At 44.9% G+C, this 25190-nt stretch overlaps 2 protein-coding genes across 9 annotated transcripts; one reads left to right on the forward strand and one right to left on the reverse strand.

Moving 5' to 3' along the window:
* si:ch211-141o9.10 (probable endonuclease 4) lies at positions 1-13601 on the reverse strand. Of its 4 annotated transcripts, none has more exons than XM_035613941.2 (8): positions 13390-13601; positions 3078-3244; positions 2770-2979; positions 2424-2606; positions 1422-1553; positions 1038-1205; positions 826-955; positions 1-289 (listed from the first exon to the last, which is right to left on the reverse strand). In XM_035613941.2, exons 2-8 carry the CDS (start codon positions 3241-3243, stop codon positions 229-231), a joined length of 1050 nt encoding a protein of 349 aa, XP_035469834.1. In that variant the 5' UTR covers position 3244; positions 13390-13601; the 3' UTR covers positions 1-228. The 4 variants fall into 4 exon arrangements, with proteins under 4 accessions (XP_035469834.1, XP_035469833.1, XP_035469832.1 ...); XM_035613940.1 differs by lacking the exon at positions 13390-13601 and adding an exon at positions 3731-3870; XM_035613939.2 differs by lacking the exon at positions 13390-13601 and adding an exon at positions 3731-3866 and having other exon boundaries at positions 3078-3632.
* tnrc6ba (trinucleotide repeat containing adaptor 6Ba) lies at positions 3524-24718 on the forward strand. Of its 5 annotated transcripts, XM_035613928.2 has the most exons (23): positions 3524-3664; positions 3747-3875; positions 6281-6367; positions 8841-8862; positions 9095-9532; positions 9671-12727; positions 13443-13610; positions 13929-14125; positions 14614-14688; positions 14909-15124; positions 15327-15446; positions 15652-15777; positions 16541-16711; positions 17379-17492; positions 17607-17811; positions 18720-18887; positions 19067-19210; positions 19430-19573; positions 20137-20229; positions 20560-20763; positions 21115-21182; positions 21408-21547; positions 22346-24718. In XM_035613928.2, the coding sequence occupies exons 3-23, from the start codon at positions 6311-6313 to the stop codon at positions 22893-22895; spliced, it is 6477 nt and encodes a 2158-aa protein (XP_035469821.2). In that variant the 5' UTR covers positions 3524-3664; positions 3747-3875; positions 6281-6310; the 3' UTR covers positions 22896-24718. The 5 variants fall into 5 exon arrangements, with proteins under 5 accessions (XP_035469821.2, XP_035469824.2, XP_035469822.2 ...); XM_035613931.2 differs by lacking the exon at positions 3524-3664 and having other exon boundaries at positions 14960-15124; XM_035613929.2 differs by lacking the exon at positions 3524-3664 and having other exon boundaries at positions 6285-6367.
* The last annotated feature ends 472 nt before the right edge of the window (positions 24719-25190 follow it).

Genomic DNA, 25190 nt, shown 5'->3' on the forward strand with positions numbered 1-25190 from the left:
TTATTTCAACACATTTATTGAATGTGGGTTCACTCAGAAACAAGAAACACTTCATGTTGAAACATTTCAAATTGTGATAAACAAAAAAAAAAGCAACTTCTGAGTGTGTTTAAGGGGAACGGCCTCTGCCACTCGTCCACTTTGGTCCCCCACAAACACTTCAATTCTCTTATCAGACACGTGCTGTGGCTCACTTGAGCTGTGTTAACTCATCCGCAAGTGCATTTCCTATTTTTTCTCACAGAGGGAATAGAGAAATTCAATCTGCTCAGCAAACTCGAATCCAGGCCTGTGGAGGAAAGACATTGCAATCGTGTTTCAACTTATTGAGTTTTCATAGAAGAGATGCAAACTTGGCTCACGGGCTTATGAGTATGTATCTTGTTTTTTTTTGTTTTTTTTTAAATAAAGCTATGTAAACATTTCTGAAAGCCTCAATTCAGAATATATGAGATCAAACATATGGATGTAACATGGTATACTTACATTTTTAATATACTTACATATTAGGCAATCTTACCAAACTTTGAAAGTCAGATGCTCAATAGGAGTTTGAATGAATGTTTCTAACTTAACAAAAAAAAAAAAGGACAAAACGAGACACTGCTTTTTGATCCTACTTTGTGATTAAGGCAGATATGTTGTTGTGGTTGACACTGCTGTGACCACGTTTGTGCCATAAGCTGCTTTCAGACATGTACTGAAGTCTGGACATTTTCATGAAGATTTCCAGAGGGGCTGTATGTGAGAGCGCAAATGATGCTCCGGAGTTCATGTCTGAAAAGCTATATATGGACCGATTCCTTGTCCGTCGAGCTAACTCACCGCCCAGGTGTCTCCAGTATCAGAGGGATGTTGTCAAGCCTGGGCTCATTGACAATGTCTCGGAAAGCAGGGAGTCCAATGTGACCTTTGCCGACATCTTCATGGCGGTCGAGGTGGCAGCCCAGTGTACCTGCACATCAAAAGGACAGAAACTATTCATCCATTTATATGCAAAAAAAATGCTCTCAGTTTGATAATTATAAGTAGGTTACCAAACAAAAAATTCCAGAAAGTTCCTAGAGCACAAAACATCATCTGCTTATCTGTGTCTGGACCTTTGGAGTCATTGAGGTGGATGGCTTTGAGATAGTGGAGTCCCACTTCCTGGTCAAACTCATTGAGCATGGCACTCACTCCTCCCTCTGCAGCCAGGTCATATCCTACCAAGACAAGAACAATAAAACAAACAACACTTGCTTCTCCTGCCTTGATTTAAGTTATGAAATCACGCAGTTTTGAGGTTTATACCATGAAGGATGAGCAAACACAAAGTAGAAGTAAATAGTTTGCCCTGAAACGACCAACTCTTGATTTGGTACTTCAGCTGTCTTCTACTTTTTTATTGTACAAAAAGTTCAACCACTGATTTCACTTACCTGCTGCGAAGGCATGGCAGGTGTCAAGACACACTCCAACTCTGGTCTGGTCTCTCACTTTGTCTATGATGCTCTTCAGCTCAGAGAACTTACCGCCCACTGTGCTGCCCTGACCGCTCATGTTCTCCAACACTGACCGAATAGAGAGAGAGGGACGGTGTTAAAGGGAAAGAAGTCACAATCAATTTGATTTATTTATAACTATTTTAAATATAGTCATTTGTCCCTCAACATGCTTCAAACCTGATACGTATGCCGTCGTAAGTAGCTCAAGCACAGCCGGAGGGCACTTTTTGCTACCGCTTCAGAGTTTTTGCAGGAACTCCACTACAATGTATACTCATCATACCAGTGGCATCTGAGGTATGCAAGTCATAAAGACTGAGGACGGTGCCATGATGCAACATTGGTGTCAAGCCTGCCCTCTGCTCTGGAAAGTTATGTCAAACGATCAATAGAGCATCGTCTTGCAGTAACTTCCTGTTTCATTGACACTCATGACTTTCACTGTTTGCCAGTATCATTAAAATGTGTTATTTTTTGAGGCTGTGGTTTATATGTGTCTGTGACTCAGTGTTTGTGAGGTTTCTACTGTTCCTCTTAACTCTTGCAGTTTTCCTGTGTATAGCATATGTCTTTCTTATTTTTACACACGCTCTTCCCTTACTACATTACATCATTTTGGCAGTGTTTACAACTGGCACATCAGTACCGCTGACCATATGGCCTCATCTTACCTTGTAGCTGTATTTGTTGTATAATCGTGTCTACAAGACCATTGTTACAGCTAATTCTCTGCTAATTTATCTGAATATGACCTGCTATGGTCGCTGTGTTTGTAATTATGTTTTACAGCAATTCGACCATGCATTGCAGATAAAACATCAGATGTTTTTAGCACAGCAGATCGTCAACAGTTTCCAGATATCATCTTTAACAGTGGGTGATGATACTTCACAATGCTGTGTCTTCCTATTATTTGCCCACCCACCCCACTTGTACCTGTAACCACAGCCGGTGTTTGCCGGTGAGCGTGGTTAATGGAGCCGGCGATCTTGTCCACACACTGCTCAGTGGTGATGGAGCCCAGCGAGGAGCCAGGGTGGAAGTTGTAGAGGTTGAGGCCCAGTAGGCTGCAGCGGCTGAGCTCCTCCACCAGCAGGGCCTGGCTCTTCTCGAACACATCTGGGTGCCAGGCGAACCGGAGGAGGGTTTTCAGAAGGGAAGAGGAGACAGTGGGATATATGTAATAGCCAAGACACGGGCGGGTAAAACAGAGAGAGACAGGAAGATAAAAAAAAAATCAAGGACAGAATTCGAAGGAGAAATCCAACATTGCCATACAAACCCTCTTTCGGAGACCCACAGTTCATCAGGTAGGACCCATGAGGCAAGATGTGAGCTGGATCAAACCCATGAAGGGAACGTTGCTCCCGGAACCTGGCTGCTGCTGTCTGGTCCAGTGGGGGCCTCTTCCATGACCGCTGGGAGCCCAGAAACAGGGCGAAACTGCTGCCTCCCATCTCCGCGCAGGACTCCACCGCTTTCCAAATCCCACCTGCGGAACGACACAGAGGAGGCGGCACAAAACATGTGTGTGAGTCGTATATGGATATGATTAATTATTACAACTTAAGTGGCGTCATTGGTTCTCACCTTGAATTCCAACATGAGCGCCAATGTATTTCTTAGTTCCTCTGCCCTTCCTCCTCCTGTCTGCTCTCTGATCGGCCTCCTTCTCCTCGGTTTCCTCTTCCTCCTCCTCTCCTTCCAGAGCCTCTTCGCCCTTCCTTTTCCTTGCACCTCTCTTCTTCGGACCCATGCTATCCAAGGAGAGAAAGTTATGACCAGCGCTTGTGGATCAGCAAATTTGCAGCCAAGTGCTGACTGGTTTTTTTCCTCTTCTTCTTCTTCCGTTAATGACTTCAGTGGCTACTTAAAAAAAAAAATATATATATATTTATAAAAAAAATAAGTGTATTTGGGATGATTGATGGCCTGCTGGCAGGTCAAGTGGTGATGAGTTCGACTGTCAAAAGTTGATGAAGGTCGAGAGGCGCCTTGAACGCATCCCTCTCGCAGGGGCCCAGCCAGTCAGAGCGCTCACACGCAGCTGCCGCGGGCTGGCCATTGGAGACGCTTCATACTGAGCAGCAAAATGGCCGCCCGTCAACTCACCGACTCCACGGCGCTTTGAAATTTCAAATTCTTCTGCACACAAGGGGGGTTTACACTATAACAACGTTAGTACTTATTTCCACGCCAGTAGCTCGTTTACGCTTTGCATTTTTCACCATCCAGCCACTTACTTGACTCTCCGCTCAGGCGCCGCTGTCCTCGGAGCCTCGACGAATGCCTCAAAAAGAAGAGAAAAAAAACCCCGCACTGAAGCACTTTAGCTAAGCGAGCTAGCTAGCTTAGCACGCTAGCTCCCCTTCATATATGATTCTCGAGGTGAGTAGCAGGACGTGTGCCCCGATATGTTTGCAAGTGTTTTGCGACGCCATCGGCTGCGTGCATGTGGAATGACGGCAACGCGGCCGTCGGTGAAACACAGTGGCTGGCCGGACGCCGTTAGCGTTGCAACTTGTAGCCGCTGTCAGTGGGTGAGTTAGCTCCGCCAGGTAGCTAACACCCGATAGCATTAGCGCCGATGTTGCAGTATTTTGTGGCCGTGCATTAGCATCGCCGGGTCTGAGGCTCCGGGTTTCGGGGCAATTTTTTGGGGGGGTCACGGGGCCGTTGTGTGCAAACAGAACAGAGTTCGTAACCAGGTGTGTCTCGTCTGCGTCAACTTGTGAACGTGCGCATTGTTCCGTGTCTCGGTATGGGCACCAACCACTCGTTGATGTGAGCCGTCGACGAAAAAACATTTTTTTTTTTTGGACCAGCCGCTGCCATCAAAATTGCCCGCTTGGCTTATTTCCGTTCGTGCACGGTTCGGTTTGCAGGCGACTTTTACCACAACCGTGTTCTTCTTTTCCGCGAATGTTTTTATTTTTTTTAAATTTTTTGAACGACTCGTTGCTCAAGAGAACCCAGATGTTCAAACGCTGTAACGCTGGCTGGATGAACGCTGTGGGGCTCGTGACAACGCGTACAGCAGGTAAAGGAACACGAGCTGGTTTTTGTCGGTGATTTGAAGGGGGGAGCTCGACGGAGCTGACTGCGGATTTGACAGCTCGTAGTGTTCAGAGTATCTCTCCTGAGACGCCGCGGTCGAGGTCTGGAAGGCTGGAGGTCGCGTGTTAGTTTCGTTTTCCTCGACGCCAGGAGTCTCGCCGTACGTGTAATGGCACCGAGGAACGACGACATCCAGCAGACGCCGTCGTGGCTTCGGAGTTCGCCAGGCTTCTGCATTTACACGTCTGTTTTCTCAGAAGTTAATGGACACACGATCTATATTTTGACATGGTAACATGAGGTTAGGCATCCCGTGGGACAATGGTCGTTGCCAAATCCTAATGTAGTGACTCTTAAATTGGTGCACATTGCATTTGAGTGACAACATGTTCTAAGCCAATTAGATGAGCAGTGGACGCCTGTCTGTCTACATTAGCAATGGGTTTTCTTTAGGATTATACATTATCCATAAAATGTCCTTAAAACACCCAAAACCCGGCCTGAAAAGAACACAGTGGTCTTTATGTCAATATTGAAATATCCGATCAAACGTGTAACGTTAGTTTGATTTGCCCACATGAGCCGGCTCTGTTTTCCCCTAATGACAAACGAATGATTTGGTGTTCTTGGATTGCACACATTTCTTGTCTCTCAGCTGTTAAAGAGCGTAACCCTGAAGATTTGTTCACCACTCCATTTTTGGTGTTGAGGTTGCACCCATATTACGTTTTCAGCGAGACCAGATGAGCAGTTTAGCTTCGTATCGGCATAAGTCCCTGTCCATACCCGCATATCACGTGACCGTTCACGTACATTGGGCATGCGCATGCTGGTGTAAACAGGAAGCAGATTGTCTACTCTGCAGCTGGTTGCTTACTTACAGAACAACGCTGCGAACAAGAAATAAACAATGGTGAAAAGTAAGACAGGGTTTTATTTTCTTGAACCATTGACAAGGTGAAACTGTTACTGACAGTAATTGTTCACAACGTTTCTCCGTCACCGCTGGAAGTCGAGTCCTGACTGATAAGAACCAATCAGGAAGTGAATGCAGGTTAGGTGACTGCATCTTTGTTTCCAAACATCCCTGTTTTTGCCTGTCCATATCACAATGATGCTCCAGAGGGTTGAAACTAAAAATGGAAAGCAGCGTTTCCACATATCTTCATTTGCAGGCGCTCAAGAACCTCAAAGAAGTGTGGACCCCAGGCGTAAAACGTAGCAGCAGTGATGCGTTTTAAAATGAAAACATAGTTGTGTGGATGTAGCCTGAAGCACAATGGGTCTTGAACCTTCAGCTGGTCACTTGTTATTGTTTTCTTAGCCACATACAGAATTCGCCAGTCGGCTGACGAGATGAGCTGGCTGACTAAGTCATGCCTCTTGTAAACCATCCAAACTGGTTGAACCTACACGTGTGAACAGCTTACAGTGTTGTGCATGCTTCTGATTGGTATAATTACTGTTTGTTGCCCACATGTTACGCAGTATTCTTAGCTCCAGCCCCAAATGGTTGATTCATCCAATCAAGCATGTATTCCATTGTTGGTTAACCACATGGATGAAGGCTCACAAGGCCACAAAGCAACAGTGATGTTGTCTTTTTCCCCCTGATTCTAGCTGCAGTCAACGGGAACTTGAGCAGTTAAAGGCAACCAGTGATGTATTTATTTTTGTTTTTTTTATGGTGAACTTATGGTCACATTTCAGAATTTCCTCTCTTTTTCCTCTCGAAGAAAGGCATATCAGGACAGGAGCAGTAGTTCATGGAAGACAAGAAAAGGAAAAAAGACGACAAAAGGAAAAGGGAAGCCTCTCAGAAGGTAAGCATGTTCAGCTGATTGGATCTGCTCAGTCATACTCTTGGGTCAGCAAAACACTCAAACTTAAGATTTTGGTTTGTTCACACGAGATTGGCCTCCCAACAATGGAACAAGCCTCAAAAGACACTGCTGTCGTTTGAAATAGCAAAATGTCGTTTGAAAGTTGGCAAATTTTCTGATGAGGTGTGCTGGTTCTGCACATTTGGCTCCGTGTAGTGTTTGGGATGAGTGAAGATTATGCTGTGTTCTTATTTTCCTACATTACGGTTTATTTGTGAGCATTTGACATTTACATCAAAAGAAAGTGGTCCCATGACTCTCGTATAAGAGCTTCTCTTGGATGCAAAATTCGTACAACCACTATAGAGTAGGTGAAAAGTTTAAAATGGATGTGTGAATAAAAAATTTGTACATGGCAAAACCCTAACTTGACATGAAAGGATTGTACTTGTTGCAGTTGATTTTATTGCCATTAATGTGGTTCACTGTCTGGTAGTTGTTGGATAGATTTATTCACATTTATATCCTGTCAGATGTTGGTTTGTCATATGTTAAGTAGTCGTATCAGTTTTTTGTCTTGGAGCGAGTTGTAGCAGCAGAGGTGGAAAAAAACAAACCAACAAAAAAAAAAACATCTTGCAAAGTGCACCTCCTGGGAGGTTTCAGTGTATTTGTCGGCACCAGAACAGCTCTTGAGGCCTTAACACATGCACCACATTTGTGCACTGTAATGAGCAAGTGAAGTGTCTGGCTAGCTGCTTGCATATGTGGAAAATTTTTAAATTTTCAATTCAATTTTATTTGTATAGCGCTATATTACAACATACATTGTCTCAAGGCACTTTACATAGTGAGGTCAATATTACAATATTACAGGGAAAACCCAACAGATCCCACAATGAGCAAAGCACTCCACGACGGTGGAGAGAAAAAGCTCCCTTTTAACAGGAAGAAATCTCTGACAGAACCGGACGCAGTTGTGGGCGGTCATCTGTCTCGACCGGTTGGGGTGAGGAGAGGAATGGGGAAGAGAGGAGAGGTGGGCAGAAAGAGGGTGAGAGGAGAGACAGTAGGAGTGAGAGGACAGTTGTACAACCGCCGCTTTAGTCTCTACCAGACTGACACTTATAATTAAAAAATACAATTAAGGTTTTGTTATTATTAGTGATGAGGATGGTAATAGTAATAATAATAATAATGACAGGTTTGGGTCCTGCAGCTCTGGGTTCAGAGATACACAAGGAGAGATAGAAAACACAAAATACATGCTTATTGTCAAAGTATCTTTACAACAGCTATTGACATTTATTGTACACAAATATATATTATCTAGTTGCTAGGAAGCTGTCATTAATTTCTTCAAGTATTCATTCTGTTCTTTTATTCAGGAAATAATTTGCATCCCCAAATTCTTTATTAATTTATTTGTAATGACAATTTCAATGATAAAATGGCTTTTATTTAAGGGAATCCTATCTGAATAGTAGTAACATTAATATATCTGTATTGAATCTGTCAGTTGTACTTGGGAATGACAGCTTTCGCATGTAAGGCCTTCCTCCAGGAGAAAGAAAATAATCTTTGTGTCGAGATGGATCTTTCAGATATTTTTTGTTGCACATATGAGTTTCCTTGTGTTCCAATGAAATGTGTGTTTGCTGTAACTTTACTGTGCAATACTCAAGTGGAAAGGATGCTTTTTCCTTTGGTGAATGATCATGATCTGTGATCAGCATTGCTTGCTTCATTGTTGACGTCTACCCAGTGCTTGGTGTTTTTATGTTTGTGCTGTCATTATAAGGTGAACACACAGTCTTTATGTCTTGCTTCAGGGTGTTTAAATTGACCTGGATGCATAAAATAATAAAACATTGAAAGATAAAACATAGTTATCTCCTCTTCTCTCATTTAAAAAGAAATCAGCAGCAGTGAGTCATATTTCAGCGGAGGTAAAATATTAATGTCATTCTCACTATCTGAAGTCATTACATTTAAATTATGTGGTCATACTAAATTTGATGTCAAACATTTGTGCATTCAGCTCAAATAGTTGTTTGTTCGTTTTGGGAGAAGGCAGCATGATTTGCAATTTTGATTAAGTCCTGTCTAAGTGGGGTAGATAAAAAAAAGAAATCAACATTATTTAACTTAGAAAGCAAATGTTTGAATGGAGCAAACATCAATTTCTGTATTAAATCTGTTAGTGTAAGTGGAACATTGTTTAAAACATAGCAAGTCTCAACAAATAAAGCGTCGTGAATGTGGGATGGAAAAAATGTATCATCCTGGCACCTGGAGTGAAGATTTTTTTCTTTCTTTATCTAACCACAATCATAGTTTCAGTCTTGAAAACCTCTCCTTAAATCATGTTGTTTTATGGTGTTTTGACATTTGTAAAGCAATTTATTTTATCCTCTCTTAAACTCTTTTAGTAAATGATTTAGCAACTAATACTTTTTCTGGTTTATTTTAGGTTGCAGAACAAAAAAACAAAGGTAAGCATTTTAGTTTTATTGTGCTTTTTTGTCTTTTAAAATGTAATAATGCATGTTATACTTTTGAAAAACAGGTTTAAAACAACATTTCTGAACCCAAAATCAGGAAATGTTTGTGGTATCTTGCCTTTGCTTGATTATGCTTACATTTACAGCAAATTAACTGTGCACTGTTCTCTTAAGATGTTCAATGATGCTCAATTCCCTCCTCTCTGCCTTGCCCTTCCTGCAGTGCCAGACTTGACCAAGCCGGTGTCTGCCCAGTCTCCTGCCACTCAGAGCAGCTCTGCCTCCCCTAGCCCTGGACCCACCCCCTCTGCCTCCCCATCCCCAGCCACCTCAGGCCCTGGCAGTGCTGCCATCCCGTCACAGGGCGGCAACAATGCCAAGCGCCTGGGGGTGGCCAACGGACAGCCCACCTCCACCACCAGTTCTTCCTCCACCGCTGGCGGCCCCAGTGCTGCTGGAAACGGCAGTACCAGTAGCGGAGGCGGAGCCCAGGCGCCTCAGCAGCAACCGCGCTACATGCCGAGAGAAGTGCCGCCGCGATTCCGCTGCCAGCAGGACCATAAAGTGCTACTGAAGAGAGGTCAGCCGCCACTGTCCTCAATGCTGCTGGGAGGGGGAGGAGGAGGGGATGGCCCAAATGCAAACATGGCTGCTGTCACAGGTAATTGTTAGGAATGCTGTTGGTCACATTTAAAATGAGGAAATTTAAAATTTCATGTAAAAAAAATAAATATAATTTATATTGCATCTATTCCTTTTGACCTCTAAATTGTCTCTCTTGTGGTATTTGCCTTGTCAGATTCTGGTGCAGCTGCCCCCTCGTTGGCCCACACCTCATCATCAGCTGCTGCTTCTACTACTACTTCTAATTATGCAAATTCCATGTGGGGGGCGAGCTCAGCCAGCCAGACCTCCTCTCAGGGCAGGGAGAAGGTGATTGTCGATGGCAACGACCTGGAAGAGTGGCCTAGCATCGCTGGCAGTGATGGGGGAGCAGCTTCATTCACCAGGGTTGGAGGGGGCAGCAGCAACAATGGAATGCCTGTGAACAGCATCAGTGCCTCTGGCAACCATTCCTCACCCACTTCCTCGTTCTCTTTGCCCAATGAATGTATGCAGTCGTCCAATGGTGTGGCATGGGGGACGGCTGCCTCGCAGGGTCATCTTGGAGGAGGGAATTCGGTAGCTGCAGCTGGGCCTCTGCTACAACAGCCCTCCTCACTTTCCAAAGCCTCCACTGTGCCAGGGAGCCATGATGCCAGTGGCCCCGTCGACGGAAGCAGTGGGATTCCAGGTGCCAACTTCAATCCAAATGCCAACCCTTCGGCCTGGCCTGCCCTTGTGCAGCAGGATGGGCCTGCTGCTGCAGGGGAAGGAGGTCAGTCTTCCTTCCATCACCAGGGCCCTGGAGGGTCTTTGTCTGCCAACAACTCCACTTCCCTGGGGCTGGGAGGTGGGGCAGTCGGGGTGCTGGGGGGTCACCCATCATTATCTGTGAATCAATCAAGCACCCATCAGCACCAACTTCACCAAATGCAATCCAGAGACAGAGAGATGGGAGGGGGGAAGTGGGACAGCGAATCAGCGGGACCAAAAATCGCAGGTGGGGAAGGGATTGGAGGAGGAATGGACCGTGGTGTGGGAGGAGGCGGGATGAGTGTGGGAGACCATAACCTTGCCTCCTCATGGAGAGGCCAGCCTTCTTACCCTGCAGCTAACTCCAAAACGGGTGCCTCGAGGACTGATGGATGGGAGGTAGGAGGAGGAGTCACAGGGGGATTCAGAGCTGCTGAAGGGGATAATGGGACCTCAGGTTGGGGGTATCAGAGTTCCACGAGTGGGGTTAATGCTTGGGGCAGTGCTGGAACTGGGGGAAACAGTAGTCAAAATTCTGGGGTATCTCAGGGAGGGTGGGGGTCATCAGGAGGAGGAGAGAGAGGAGTGTCTGGTGGTGATTGGGGTGGGAGCTCCACTGGCATTGGGGGAGCTAATCCAGGAGGAGAGGGAATCAGTGGAGCTTGCAGCAGTAACAGCAGCAGTAGTGGGGGTAGCACGGCTGGCAACCCCCCTGCCACCTCCTCGTCTTCCTCAACGGCCACCACTATGACCAGAGTCTGGGACAATCAGAAGGGAGAGGGTGAAACTGGGGAATGGGGTGGGGGAGTAGGACAGGGAGCACAGGGAGGATCTTCATCCAGTGGCGGAAATTCCAGAAATGGGAGCGGACCTAACAGCAGTCAAAGTCGTCCTCGCCGCCCGGCACCTAATACTGAAGCTGCCTTACAGAATCTTCTAAGCCGGCCTGATCTGGACCCACGGGTCCTGTCCAACACAGGCTGGGGCCAAACACAGATCAGACAAAATACATCCTGGGATGACGAAGAACAGGGAGGACAGAAAAAAGGTGGATTGTCATCAGCTACATCAAAGCATCCATCTTCTCTTGGTAGTTCTTCTCAGTATACTGGTGGACCCAGGACCCTAGCCACTGAATCAGTGGGTCCAGGGGTCAATCCTTCCCTGGCTCCATCTGCTGGGTCCTCCGGAGAGGGTTGGGAAAGCAGCAGCAACAGTAGCAGTAGTGGGGCCTCTCTGTCTGGGAGAGCCCCACCACCTTCAGGCCCCAACTTGAGGAATCTTGGCGTCTCACAATCTGGGCCAGTGACCACAACAGGACTGGGAATGGGGTCAGGGGTAATACCAAGACATAACCAGCAGGGGAAGCTTACAGGCTGGGGTGGAGAAGGGATGGGAGCTGGAGATGGCCAGGATGCCAAGGGTTGGGGGAATGAGGAATGGAAAGACAGAAGTAGAGGAGGAAATGGAGGAGGTAATGGAGGAGGATGGGGCGATCTTGGGCATCAGGGTGAACCAGTGAGTGGAGGCTGGGGAGGAAATCAGGAGGAGAAAGGGGCAGGGAGTTGGAAAGACATGGGTGGCAATGGAGGAGGAAGCGGGTGGGGATCAGGACAGAAGGCCGGGGCAGGAAGGGACTGGGGTGCGCAAGAGTCCAAATCAGACAGTGGAGGAGGTGGATGGGAGGATGAGAGGAAGAATGGAGGCGGAAACTCAGGTGGGGATACAGGTGCGGGTGGTTGGGGAAATTGGGATGATAGTGCTCCTCGGAGAACCTGGGGAGCAGGGGGCACAGGAGGAAGAGGGAGTGGTGGAGGGGGTATGGGTGTTGTTGGGGGTATGGGGTCCAAACCCCATCAAAATTGGAGTGGAGGAAACAAAATGCACCAGATGCCAAACAGCCAGTTGGGCTCCATCACAGGCCCTCAGGCACAACTGCAACAGCAACAATCACAGCCCCGCAATCAGCATCCACAGCTGCAGCAAGCGTTGGACCAAGGGGCTATGCAAGGGGGCGGGGGGAGGAAACCCATCACTCAAGCCCAGAATCAGAATCAGAACCAAAGCTCAGGCTGGACCTCGGGCCCCATCCCTGGTGGCCCCGGAGGAGGTGGAAGTGGATCTGAACCAAGCGGCTGGGAGGAACCCTCGCCGCAGTCTATAAGCAGGAAGAACGAGATAGATGATGGAACGTCAGCGTGGGGAGACCCAACCCGTTACAACTACAAGCCAGTCAACTTGTGGGATAAGAACAGCGCCCCTGCTGGTCAGCAGCCGCATGCTCAAGGTCAGGTCCAGCAGCAGCAGCAGCAGCAGCAACAACAGCAACAACAACAACAACAACAGCAGCAGCAGCAGCAGCAGCAACAGCAGCAGCAGCAGCAGCAGCAGCAACAGCAGGGACCTCCAATACAGCAGCAGCCTAGCAGGCAGGCTGCAGGGCTCGGAGGTAACAGAGACTTCAACACTGGCCATGGACCAGGGAAAGCTTCTGCTATGGGTAAGACATGAGAAACTGAATTTGAACATAATATTTTGATTTTGTTAACTTGTCATTAAGAACAATAAAAATCATCATTCTTTGTTTCAAGTTTCAATCATCAGATAAAGCAGCATCAGATAATCATCAGTAAAAAAGACGGGTTGACCTGTTTTTTAACATCTGTTTTTCCTTTCTTATTGCTTGCTAAAATACTGCAACATTAATTTAATCTACTGTCTTTTGTTTGTAAGGTTTATATAGCTTATTTTACTGGCTAATATTGAAGTTTAGTTGAACAAAGCAACAGCAGTATCATGAGAGATGGTCGTATTTCAACCAGACGCATGCTCCTCCGTTTGATCTCAGAACCACAGTAACAGCAGTCAGTCCACAACACTGTACCTACCCATAAATATATTTTCTGTACATTTATATATACGGGGTAATACTGTGACTGCAGAGAAGATGCTTTAGAATTTGGATCAATGTGCTACTCCACATAAAGGCAAAACCCAAATTACATGTTGAAGAGTTGAAATATCCCTTTGTTATGACTTGTTTAAAACTGTGTACTCCTGCTAACAGTAAACATGCCGAACAGTCGGGTGGCAGCTCAGCCTGTATGTATGGAGCTCAGAAGTTGGACTTGAACTGAAGGAAATGGTTGTGTCCTTACTCACATGAGCTCAGTCAGGTTTCTTCATCTTATTCTGTATTGTCAATGTGTCTGCAGATCCGTCAGGTTGGGGTGGTGGTACTTCTCCAACTAGTCCTACATTAGACAATGGCACAGCAGCGTGGGGGAAGCCTACTGATGCCCCTACTGGCTGGGGAGACCCTGACAATGCTGGAGGGAAGACAGCAGGCTGGGGCAACCCTTCTCCCAACCCCATCAAATCTGGTCAGAAGATCAAATAAAAACTAAAGCATATGTTGTTTAAACGATGAGGGATATGTGATTTAAAAAATATAAAAAAACTGCTGAAAATTAGATTAAGGTGAATTACAACTGTTATCTGTGGGATGTCCAAACAATCTGATTTGATCATTTCACAATTTGAGGTTTGTGTTGGTTGTGTCAGGCTAAAGAGACTTGATGCATGGCATTTGGGACATTGGGATGCTTAATAGTTTTTTTGTTTTTTTTTAACATGAGAATGAGTAACCGTTTCATATTTGAAAATGAATGTCATAACTGCGACTCCACCCCACTCTGCAGGATCAAAGTCTATGCAAGAGGGCTGGGGCGACAAAGAAAGTTCTGTGGCAGCCTCGCGTCACTCGAGCTGGGAGGATGAGGAAGAGGGAGGCGGCATGTGGAACAGCACTGGCTCCCAAGGAAGTGGCTCATCTTGGGGACAGGGAAGCAACGGGGGCTGGGGACAGAGCCACGCTGGGAAGAAGCCCAGCAACAAGGTGGGTTGCTAGTGGGGAAAAATCTAGAAAAGAACTAGAAGGGTGGTCTCTTCACTAACCTCTGCCAAGGCTAACGCGATATCTCACGATATTTAAAAAGGTGAAAGAAAAAAAAACGGTTGATGATACTGTAAACAGTATATTTCTAGGAACAATAAGTTCTGTACAGAAACAAAAGCCCTTCAATCACTCAAGTAAAAAAACACAAAATCAGCACCTCAGTACAAACTGGATATCTTGCTGTTCACTCACATCAAGTCAGCATACAGCCAATGCAGTCGACTGAAAACATCTAAACCCACAGAAGACGTGTGCTAGGAGCTAGTCTCTTTGTCTCTGACATGATGTCAGAACTGAGAATACAGAGCCTGAACCTAAACCTTGTTCATTTTTTGACGGATTTTGTGCGGCAAATGTCACAGTTGAAACCCCTTTTAGAACTTGTGAAATTGAAACAATCATATGCTCACTTCATATTTGTCTCTCAGGGTCCACTGAAGGCTGGTGGAGGAGACTCGTGGATGAGCCCCATCAACAGACAGTTCTCTAACATGGGGCTGCTGGTAAGACAGAAAATGCCTTATTACTTGTCTCCTAGCTTCAGTTTTATTGTGCAAAGCAGGAAATGTTGAACATTGCTGGTTCATCCATTCCAGAGCTTTGATATATCGATATATAGCCAAAGTGTACAGGCCTTCATCAGGTGCTAAATCCTACTCTGTGATGATGGTGCTGTTGCTGATGGTGGTCATGATCATGATGGTGGGCTTCTCTGCTGGACAGAATGATGATCCCAGTGGCCCAAACATTGACCTGGCTCCGGGTTCTCTTCAGGAGAAGAAGATGGAGGCAGAGAAAAGAGGCATGGGCATGAATGATTACAATGGAGACATGAGGAAGGCCGGAAGAGGAGGAGGAGGAGGAGGAGGGGGGATGCCATATCGTCCACCTGTTTCAAAAGAGGCAGCACCTGGGGATCCTGGGTCTTACTATGACAAGGTAACACCCCACTGTCACATTAGCAGTCTTTTGTCTCTTTTGTCTTTTTCACATCTATATAACACTATGTCGTGGATCACTATTCCTTATTTCCTCTTGTGATTCTACCTTTTCTGCCCATTTCTCCTTGTCTTAACCCCCCCCCCCCCCCCCCCCCATATCACCTCTCAAATTTGTCCTGCTGCGGCTGTCACTGTGACAGACCTTGCCTTTGACCAATCAGGATGGGTGTCTTGGGGAGGAGGGTCCTTGCTCTCTGTACTCACCACCCACTGTCTACAAGCCCCATTCCCTCTTCAACCACACTATCCCTTTTAGACAAGTAAGATAACCATTCCTCTTGTTCCTGTCCTATCATCTTTACATTAGATTATTGTAATTAACTGTATTCCTAAGATAATTATTAAAATCCAAACCCCTCTCCCGTTGGATGTCACATTCTTCTGTAATGTTGTGTTTTTCACATCGATTTCTCTGTGTGTGTCTGATACGGATTCTCTGAGGTTGTTTTCCATCTTCAATCATAGGGCGGCCACAGTATCTTTGGCAGCGGTGGAGGGATGGCCCAGTCAAGACACCAGCCAAGTGTCCCACCCATAAACCAGTCCCCAGGGATACGAGCGCAAGTGCCTCATCAGTTCCTGTCACCTCAGGTACTTAAGCTTTTGCTTTAACGTTGCTAATCAGTATTCTTTCAGACTGATGATGTTTCACACTTATGTGGGTTGACTGACTGTTTATGTCTGTAATTAGTAAAAAGCTGAATTACCTCAGAAATTTGTTGCAATATCCACGTGTTCTATATCATTTCTTATATTGACAATTTCTGTGGCTCTTATTATGATCAGCTGGTGTTTAGCTCTTGTATAATACTCAAAGGACTAAAGGAAACCAATGTGGGATTTGCTACCACTGTGTGTTCACAGCCTTTGTTGGCCTGTAACAGCTATTCATGAAATTTAGAAGGGAAAAAACAAAAAAGGAAAGAAGAAAACTTTTTTTGCTTAATTTGCACATACTTAAGACATGACTTTGTGTTCAAAACTTCTGTGTATAATAATGTGTAATTGTCTGATTCCTCTTTCTATGAGCTTAAACATGATCTGCCGAGCGTGTGCATGGCATCTATTAGTGTGGTCCCTAGCCTTCATAACGACTCCTCAGGACAACATTGTTCATCTATGCTGCTTCATTCTGAAGAATACAAAGTGAAACACGTGTCTTGTCCAGGAATTGAATCAATGTCATGCGCTCCCTTGGGTAGAGTCACTTGTTAACCGCAGATAACGGGAACATGAAAGAGAATCAATGTTAATTGGGGAGAAACGCCAGGCTAATGCGGTTGCTCGTGGTTACGGCACCGAATGCGTTTCTGTGGTAACAGGTGTGCCTGCCTGCCGTTGCTTCTGTCTCCAGGTGCCGGGCTCCGTGGTGAAGCAGATGCCCCCTCCCAGCGGGAGCGTGGGGGGTGTTGGCAGTGTGGGAGGAGTGGCAGGGGTCGGGGGAGGTGTGTTCCCTCCGCAGCTGTCCCCCCAGCATATTGCCATGCTCAGCAGCATCTACCCACCCCATATTCAGTTTCAACTGGTGAGAAGCAGCACAGTGACATCTCTGAAAGCCACTGCATGGTTCAATCACAGATCTGGAAATGGAGTGAGACAGGATGTGATTGTTTCACCTCCCCAAACAGTTTGAAAATGTCTTAATTTTCAAATAAAATATTTTGTAGTTTGCACATAAACATTCAAAAACCAAATTTGGTATTTTTCTCACTTTGTATCTCATTAGTTAAGTAATCCCTGTGTATAGTGACATAGTCAGGACAGGTTTAGGATGACTAAACACCTACAAAATCCTTCGAATCAAATTGTGCAATTAGGTCAAACTAATGGATTATTGTAAGGTGTAGATAATAAATATATTTTAGTGGATTCCAAAATTGTGCAACAGATTTTTGGACCCGACTATGTGCATTTGTGGAAGGAGCCATACTTTTATTCAAAATCATTCCACAAATTCCATGATGTATTTTCATGAAACAAACCTTTGTTGAAGTTCTGACTCACTGACCAAATATTTAGATAATGACGATTACCTCCTAGAGGAGCCAAAGAAAACAATACTTGGTCTGCTTAGCGTTCGGTTAACAAATGGGTTTGTCAGTGTAAAGATAGAAAACCCTTGTTCAGGTTGCAGTTTTTTTCTCTACTTCCACTTTACTCTTCTTTTTCTATTTCATTCTGTGTTTGTTCAGGCATGTCAGCTCCTCCTCCAGCAGCAGCAGCAGCCACAGCAGCAGCCACAGCAGCTCCTGCAAAACCAGAGAAAATTCCCGCCAAATGTGCGGCAGCAGGCTGACCCTCAGCAGGTACTGTACACTTTCACGTGCACACACAAAGCGATTCTTGCATATCACATGTCTTTGGTTACCTTTACTTCCACCGCCTGCGATTGACGCTTGTTTTTTGTCATGTGTCCTTAGTTGGCCAGGATCATGGCAGTGCTCCAGCAGCAGAGGCAGCAGCAGCAGGTCGGAGCTTTAGGCAGCAGCTCCAAACTCTCCCCTTCTCACCATGTTGGAGTTGGAATGGGGGGTCCCAAATTGCCTGTGGCTGATCCCTTGCCCCATCCAGGCTTGTCAGGATCTGTGGCTGACATGCACCATAAAACTCTCGGACCATACACTGGTGAGAGATTGTTCCTAGAAGGGTTTTATTAAAAAATACATATTAATAATGATAAAAACTAACAAAAAAAAATCATTCATAGGATAACTTATGCCAACGTAATGTGATGTTCTGCATTCACCTGTTGAGCCACAATAACTTTAGCACAGTGAAATCTTTTTATGCCATGCTGGTGAGTCAGAGCCCACCCTTCCACTTTTGTGAACATTTCTTCAAATGTGGCACAAACATTAACTTGGACTCAAAGATGATGTGGTTATATTTTGGTGCTCATGGGGCAAAGATCATTTTCACTATGTCCGTAACCCACAGTAAACAGCCTGCACACCAACGATGAGTGGTGATATTTTATATCCCAAAGGTCAAAACTTTTCTTACTCAATGCCATAACTCCGGATAGGTTAGGTGGTGAACATATTTCACATTTGGTTGGATATTGAATTGGTGACAAACAAATTTTATCTTGCACTCAAAGATGACCTGCCTAGATTTTGGTTGTCACAGGTCACTGACCTCACAAAACATAATTATGGCCATAACTCAAGAACTCAATGAAGGTGCAGATTATGAAACATTTTAGTCTGATAGGATAAACTGATGACATTTTTATTCAAAAGTCAATGGTCAACCTCACTGTGACATCATAATGTCCTGTGAAAACAGGTTTCTGTCCATTATTTAACCCCATAACTCAGGAATAAAAGTGGAGATTCTGACCATATTTTCTGTTGCTCCAGTTGCTGGCAGTTGCATAACACTGTGATGAGTATTTCCAGTTTACTTCAATTTTCTGTTGAAGAATTTACAGAATTTGGTGTTTTACTGTATGTTGCGACCAAGGTTTTCCTTACAATGTACTAATCCTATTCATGTTTTCCCCTTTTCTTGGTGTCTCTTCCTATGAGCAGGGTTTGGTTCTGGGGTGAACCTCCCAGGTCTGGACCTGGGTGGGTCTGTCTTGGGGGGGCCTGGGGGCATGAAGGACCTCGGGGGTCAGCAGTCACGCTTCAAATGGATGATGGAGGGACACTCTTCTCCAGACACAACCTCACCTGAGAATGCATTCCATAAAAATGGTGAGCTGTCTTTGATTTGCTTTTAAATACAAACCTTGTGTTTGACAAGAGATGTAATGAATGAGTCAGATTGTGTTAATAGAATTAGATGTGAACACGCATATTACGGTGGATTGTGAACCCATCTGGTTTTTCATTGATGTAACTTCCATTATCATCACCCTCTGACAATCTCGCAGGTCCTATCACCCCCATTAAGATGCCAGGGGGCTCGCCCTACTCTCAGTACGACATGATGGTTGGAGACGGACTGGGTGACAACTGGCATCGCACCCCTGGCAAGATGATCAACAAGCCTGCTACCACAACCAGCTGGCCACCTGGTTAGTGATAAGTTACAGTTGGAAGTTGCAACCAGGTGCAGAGGATCCATGAGGGTGTAAAATAAGATAATGGGAGTAAAAAATGTGTTCTTTAAAAAAGGTTTGGGTTATACTCATGTTTAAGAGTCTTCCGCTGATGATTGTCTCATATTTACTCCACCTGGACTCTTGGCCTCTGAGAACTACCTTCAATGGACCTCATGTGTGTTCCCTCTGTAGAGTTCCAGCCTGGTGTTCCCTGGAAGGGGATTGATCGCGTGGACCCTGAATCCGACCCCTACATGACCCCAGGGAGCATGATGGGAAATTCAGTGTCCCCCAGCCTCAATGATACTGATCACCAGTTGTTACAAGACAATACAGGTATGTACAATGCTACTTAGCAGTTAATTTACCGTGGTCAAAAATTTGTTTCTCTAAGCTTTACAGGTACACTCTGTGTACATAACTTCACAGTACTATGGTATCTGTGATTCCGAAGATGCATTTCAACAAGAAACTTCTGATAGCTGTGTGTAAAGTTCTGTTAAATCCATTCACTTATTTTTTAACTTATTGACATCAAACCACCTCTTATACGTCTGTTACATCCTGTCACAGCTTTCACAGGTGTTAGTTTGTGAAAAAAGTCAAACACAATTCCAAAGCATCCATATCAGTTAGGGATTTGCCTTAATATGCATATTTCAAGGTTTGCATTTTCAATAGCTCACTCATTATTGAAATTATGGACATCAAACCACCTCTTATATGTCTGGGTCAATTTTGGATGAATTTAACAATTAGGGCGCCTTACTGAATTTGCTACCACTGCCATTTTTGCTTCTCTCCCATGGCAGCACATAGAAACAATGCTTACATGTTTTGTCTGTTATTTCTGAATAGTTTTGTAGTCAATTAGTGATGGATGGTTCCTTTGTTTGCAGATTCCACCCCTCCCCTCAACACCTTGCTGCCTTCACCTGGTGCCTGGCCCTACAGTGCCTCAGACAGTCCCCTCAACAACGCACACAACTCAGGTAACCGCACGCTGCTTCTCCCCCTCAAGTAGGAGAAACAAAATGTTTGGCTACTCAGGGGTAGTGTGTACATGACTGAATGATAGAATCATCTTTTCATTTGATATTTCAAATGTGTCAGTTAGTACCATAATAAGCTAAATCATTCACTCACCTGAAACAAACTGGACAACAGACTGACATAATGACAACACATATCATATAGTCCCACACTGTGAGTTGCCTGGGTGTCGACAGCTCTCGCAACAACACTGGTATAGTTATATTTTAATATAATATTTACATGTATACGACCCTTCCTCACCCTCATCCACTTCTGTGTCCTCACAGCAAAGTACACAGACTACAAGACCAGCTGGCCCCCAGAGCCCATCGGACACAAGTCCTGGAAAGCCAGCCGTGGCAACAGCCAGACCCAGTTCTCCCGCCCCCCTCCAGGACTAGCCAGTCAGAAGCAGCCATCATCTTCCCCTTGGTCAGGAGGAGGCCCTCGACTGGCCGGCAGGGGCTGGGGCGGAAGCTCCAGCACCACTGGTAATGCCCTAATGGGTTTTTTGTGTTCTGTTGGTTAAAGGGTTGTCCTTTCTCCTCATTCAGGCACAGCACTTGTTGAAATACTCAGCTGACTTGAATGTCTGCTGGAGATAAAAACAAACAAACAACCAAAAACAACTGGCTGTGATTTTTCAGCTCTTTTGAACCCAAGAGCCCGTTTATATTTGATTTGAAGACCAGCCATGCTTGGGTTAAAGCAGCAGGGAATGTTATTAATCATTTATTAAATTTCCGAAACTGAGGGGAAAAACAGAGTGGGGTTGTGTTTACTGGGAATGTGGAAAACTTTAACTCAATAATTTTTTTCTCTCTCTCTCTTTCTCTCCGCAGGCTCAGCTTGGAGTGACGGCAGCTCTCGGGAAAGCTGCTGGTTGGTGCTTAGCAACCTTACACCGCAGGTACACACATTTTACAGATACAACTACTGAAACTACTGCAGAGATAGAATATTGTACATTTGTTTATTTTGGGATGTTTTTGTAGAGCTGTACTGCTTTTTAAATCTCACATGCCTTCCTCTTCATGCCTTTCACTGATCAGAACCACTGCTCTGGATGTCTTACCTCAGCCCATCACTATCCTTCCTCCATCTGAATCACTGTCCATCTCGTCTTTTGATGTAGATTGATGGCTCTACACTGAGGACCATCTGCATGCAGCACGGTCCCCTGCTGACCTTTCATCTTGGCCTGACCCAGGGCACAGCTCTAATTCGCTATGGCTCCAAACAGGAGGCAGCCAAGGCCCAAAGTGCACTCCACATGTAAGACGTCTCTATATTATAACTTTAATGACTGAATGATAAATGTATGGCTGAAACCAGCAGCCAGTTTCCGTAGAACAAAGGCTGGAAACTGGGAAACCAGATTCTGACTCTATCCACAGGCTACGAAATCTGCCCACCAGCACCTCAACAGCTCAGTGATTAAAACATATCTTGTAGATTTCATCCGTACGTAAAACTCAAACTTATAAATGATAATTAGCCGTATTTCAGGTGTGATGTGCCAGACTGTTTCCTGGCCTTGATCAGTTGACAGGCAACCAGGAGAGACTACAGGTAGTCGCCAAGAAATAGACCAGCTGGAAATTCCCTATAAAACCATTTAGGTTCTTCTTCTTTTTCTTTTTTTTACAATTTTGTTGTATGGATCAAACAAATAGTTTATAACATAATAATTAGAGAGCTTTATAGGTGCGTTTTTTAGACCGAACCAGGCTGGTTCCAGTATTAATGCTATGCAAAACAAATTGTCAGCAGACATATTAAAATTTTTATTTTTATTTTCGTAAAATTATTCCATTTAAAGTATGCTGACTAATTAATAGATGTTTTAGTATGTTGTATTTATGAATGAAACTTGCAGATATGAGTTGTCTTGTTTCTTGTTACCTTAATCAGTTTAAGCCTGTGCTAAAATAACCTGGGCTTAGATCATTATTGTCATCAATACTACATCTTGACAACTATTCTATACCTCATAACTAGAATGAGAATCAATGTTTTACAGTAAAAAAACAAAAAAAACTTGCATATTAACATACTTTTTGTTTATGCCAGGTGTGTTCTGGGTAACACCACCATCTTGGCGGAGTTTGTGAGCGAGGAGGATGTGGCCCGCTACATTGCACATTCCCAGGCTGGAGGAACAGGTAACGGAGGAACCACGGCCGGCTCTGCAGGCTCCGGGCCCACGGCATCCTCCGTGGTGGGGGCCAACAGTAATGGAGGCAGCTGTGAGAGAGGAGTCAGCAGCGGGGGAGGTGGATTAGAAGGAGGATCCACAGCTGGGGGAGGAGGAAATGGGGGAGCCGGGCCCACCAGCTCCGGGTGGCAGAGTCTGGACAGCACAGGCAGCTCATCGGACCAGTCCGCCACCCAGGGCCCCGGGCTGGGCATCTTTACCCAGTGGAGCAATGGGAGCGGGATGGGTGGGGCTGGAGGTGTGGAGGCTGGAAGACAGGGCCTGTGGGGGGGGGTGGGGGGGATGGGCGGGGCGGGGTACCCCAGCAGTAGCCTCTGGGGTTCCCCAGCACTGGAGGATCGTCACCAGATGGGCAGCCCTGCCTCGCTGCTTCCAGGGGACCTGCTGGGCGGGGGGGCCGACTGACATACAAATAAACATTTTACACCCAAGTCATAATACATGTGTCACACTCTGTACTTATTTACATGCAGAGATGACGTGAATTAAAGCTACACTGGTCCCCCAACATGCAGAAGCTCAATATTCATACTACACACAGGCTACCTTCAGTACATGCATACAGGATTTTCCCACACACATCGAACCGCATTACTTTAAATGAAGACATCAGTTAAAACTTGAACCGGGGGAAAAGGTGAAATCCATTCAACTGTTTAGGACTCAACTTGACAGCTTTGTCTTTTTACTCCGAATCCCATCTGCAGTCAGAGACCCAGTCACTCAGGCATGCACTGTAGACAGGCTCAGCCAGAGTCGTACACGTCAACAAGTTTAGCTATTGCTGTTTTTAGTGTGCCACATATATTTTTTTTCTTTTGTAATAATATGTAATGGATGAATCTCAAAATTCAGACTTGCAAACTGAGCCCTCGTAGACCTTGCAGGCGTACTTCTGACTTCTCATGTTTGGAGGCTTGAAAGTGGTGGAAGGATCCGGAGTCTGTCGAAAAGTTTTGGGCGGCGCCACACTACTGAGTCAAATGGACGATCAGCAACCGTTGCGGTGTGGAACAGGAGGGTGTTTCTAGTAGGTACTGACACCTCTACCTTGGTGGAAATATGCCATCAACATGGGACCCAGGGTTAAAAAAAAAAAAATCTTAACAAAAAACAACATTAGCCAAACTTGCACTATATGCCTTTGGGTTTGTTGTTGACACATCATCCACAAATCCCTCCATCTTTGAAACAGAGCTACAACACAACTACACAGACCTTGCAGGACAACTAAATGTTACAACAGCAGTGGCCTTGGCTAACTCCCAGCGGCCGCCTGCCATGTCAGCAGCATCACACCTTCTCATCAGTTACACACTGCTCTTATATTTGACAAGCAAAATTGTATCTCCTTGTTGGTGTGCGTTGGTTGTTAATCATCATATATTTTTTTCTGTTTTAAAAGAAAAAGACAAATGTGTGAAACTTTGTGGAAATCCAGAGATGTCCTCTTTTTTTTGTTTTTCTTTTTTGCCCTTCAAACACTGACCTCGCTGTTATATTTTTTCTTACTCGAGAAAATCAAGTTGGTTATTATATATTGTCATGATGTTGATGATGACTAGATCACTTATTTACTCGCTGTACAAGGTGCCCTCCTTGCCTGCCTGTGTGTGCATGAAAGGAGTGTCGACAGGATGACCGAATGGCGGAGGATGCGATGAAGACGATGAGGATGATGATGATCGGGAGTGTCTATGTTATCGCTACAATGTTGAATGTGTTTTTTTTTTCTTGTCCATGAGAGATTCATGAGAAATTTTGGTGTGTGTGAGAGAGAGAGAGCGTGGATGGATGGATGTATACACGTTTTTGTGCTTGACTGACTGTTGTGATAGCTAAAAAGTTCAAAAACATCGGCACTATTGCATATGTCTCTTAAGTTGTTTTTTTTAGCAGCATTTTGTTCCTGTTTGTATTTTTTTTTGTTTGTCAAATGCAATAAGAGAATGATATTTTGTTTTTAAGACGAAGCAACCAACTGAAGGCATTTCTGTTAAGATGCCAAATCCTACCATTACCAAGCTGAGCTGGAACAGTGTTTTACAGACACGTTAAAAGACATTATACATATGTTTTCCTGTTTGTTTATTATGTATCAATTTAAATTAAGTCAGTCTTTATTATCATTCCTGTTCAGGATGTTTTCATTTATCTCAGATGTTACAAAAAAAGAGAGGAAATTAATTTAAAGCAGAAAAGAACAAGATAATAAAGGTTGAATTGAAGTCTGTTGGTGGTTTTGTTTGTTTGAACTGTGCGATCCAAGTGTTTGCACCTGACGGACAGGATGTCGGGTCATTCATGGCACAGTTTCCTTTTACCATCTCATGAATTCACATGACGATTCTGTGTCATGGGTCAGTGGAGTCAATAGGACTGTGACGGTTCAGCAGTTTACGGATCTATGACTTGGTTCACTATAGTGTATTTCTAGTCTCAGAATTCATTCATATGGTCAAGTGTTAGAGAAGTTCATGTTAGTGTGAATGCTGCATTTTTTTCTTTTTAACTTAATGGTAATTTTAATATCAGTTAGAGCTTCCACACTAATCAGTCTACTTCTGATTTATTCCACATTTTCTCAGTTGACTTGATGCTCAACCGTTTACCTTGTCTCTTGCAGCATTAGGAGACGGTGGCGGCTGGTGGGTAGTTTCACTGAGGAGGCAGACGATGCAACTAGCCTGCAGGCACTTG

Source organism: Scophthalmus maximus, chromosome 16 (genome assembly GCF_022379125.1).
Source record: "Scophthalmus maximus strain ysfricsl-2021 chromosome 16, ASM2237912v1, whole genome shotgun sequence".
NCBI lineage: Eukaryota > Metazoa > Chordata > Actinopteri > Pleuronectiformes > Scophthalmidae > Scophthalmus > Scophthalmus maximus.

Bases quoted from the DNA above. Each gene is read 5' to 3' on its own strand.
- si:ch211-141o9.10 (XM_035613941.2), bottom strand. From the start codon at position 3,243: ATGGGTCCGAAGAAGAGAGGTGCAAGGAAAAGGAAGGGCGAAGAGGCT. The intron at 2,980-3,077 runs GTGAGAACCAAT...GTCGTTCCGCAG, and splicing joins CGCTCATGTTGGAATTCAAG to GTGGGATTTGGAAAGCGGTG. The intron at 1,206-1,421 runs GTAAGTGAAATC...TTGTCTTGGTAG, and splicing joins CTGCCATGCCTTCGCAGCAG to GATATGACCTGGCTGCAGAG.
- tnrc6ba (XM_035613928.2), top strand. From the start codon at position 6,311: ATGGAAGACAAGAAAAGGAAAAAAGACGACAAAAGGAAAAGGGAAGCC. The intron at 14,126-14,613 runs GTGGGTTGCTAG...TTTGTCTCTCAG, and splicing joins GGAAGAAGCCCAGCAACAAG to GGTCCACTGAAGGCTGGTGG. The intron at 20,764-21,114 runs GTAATGCCCTAA...TTCTCTCCGCAG, and splicing joins CGGAAGCTCCAGCACCACTG to GCTCAGCTTGGAGTGACGGC.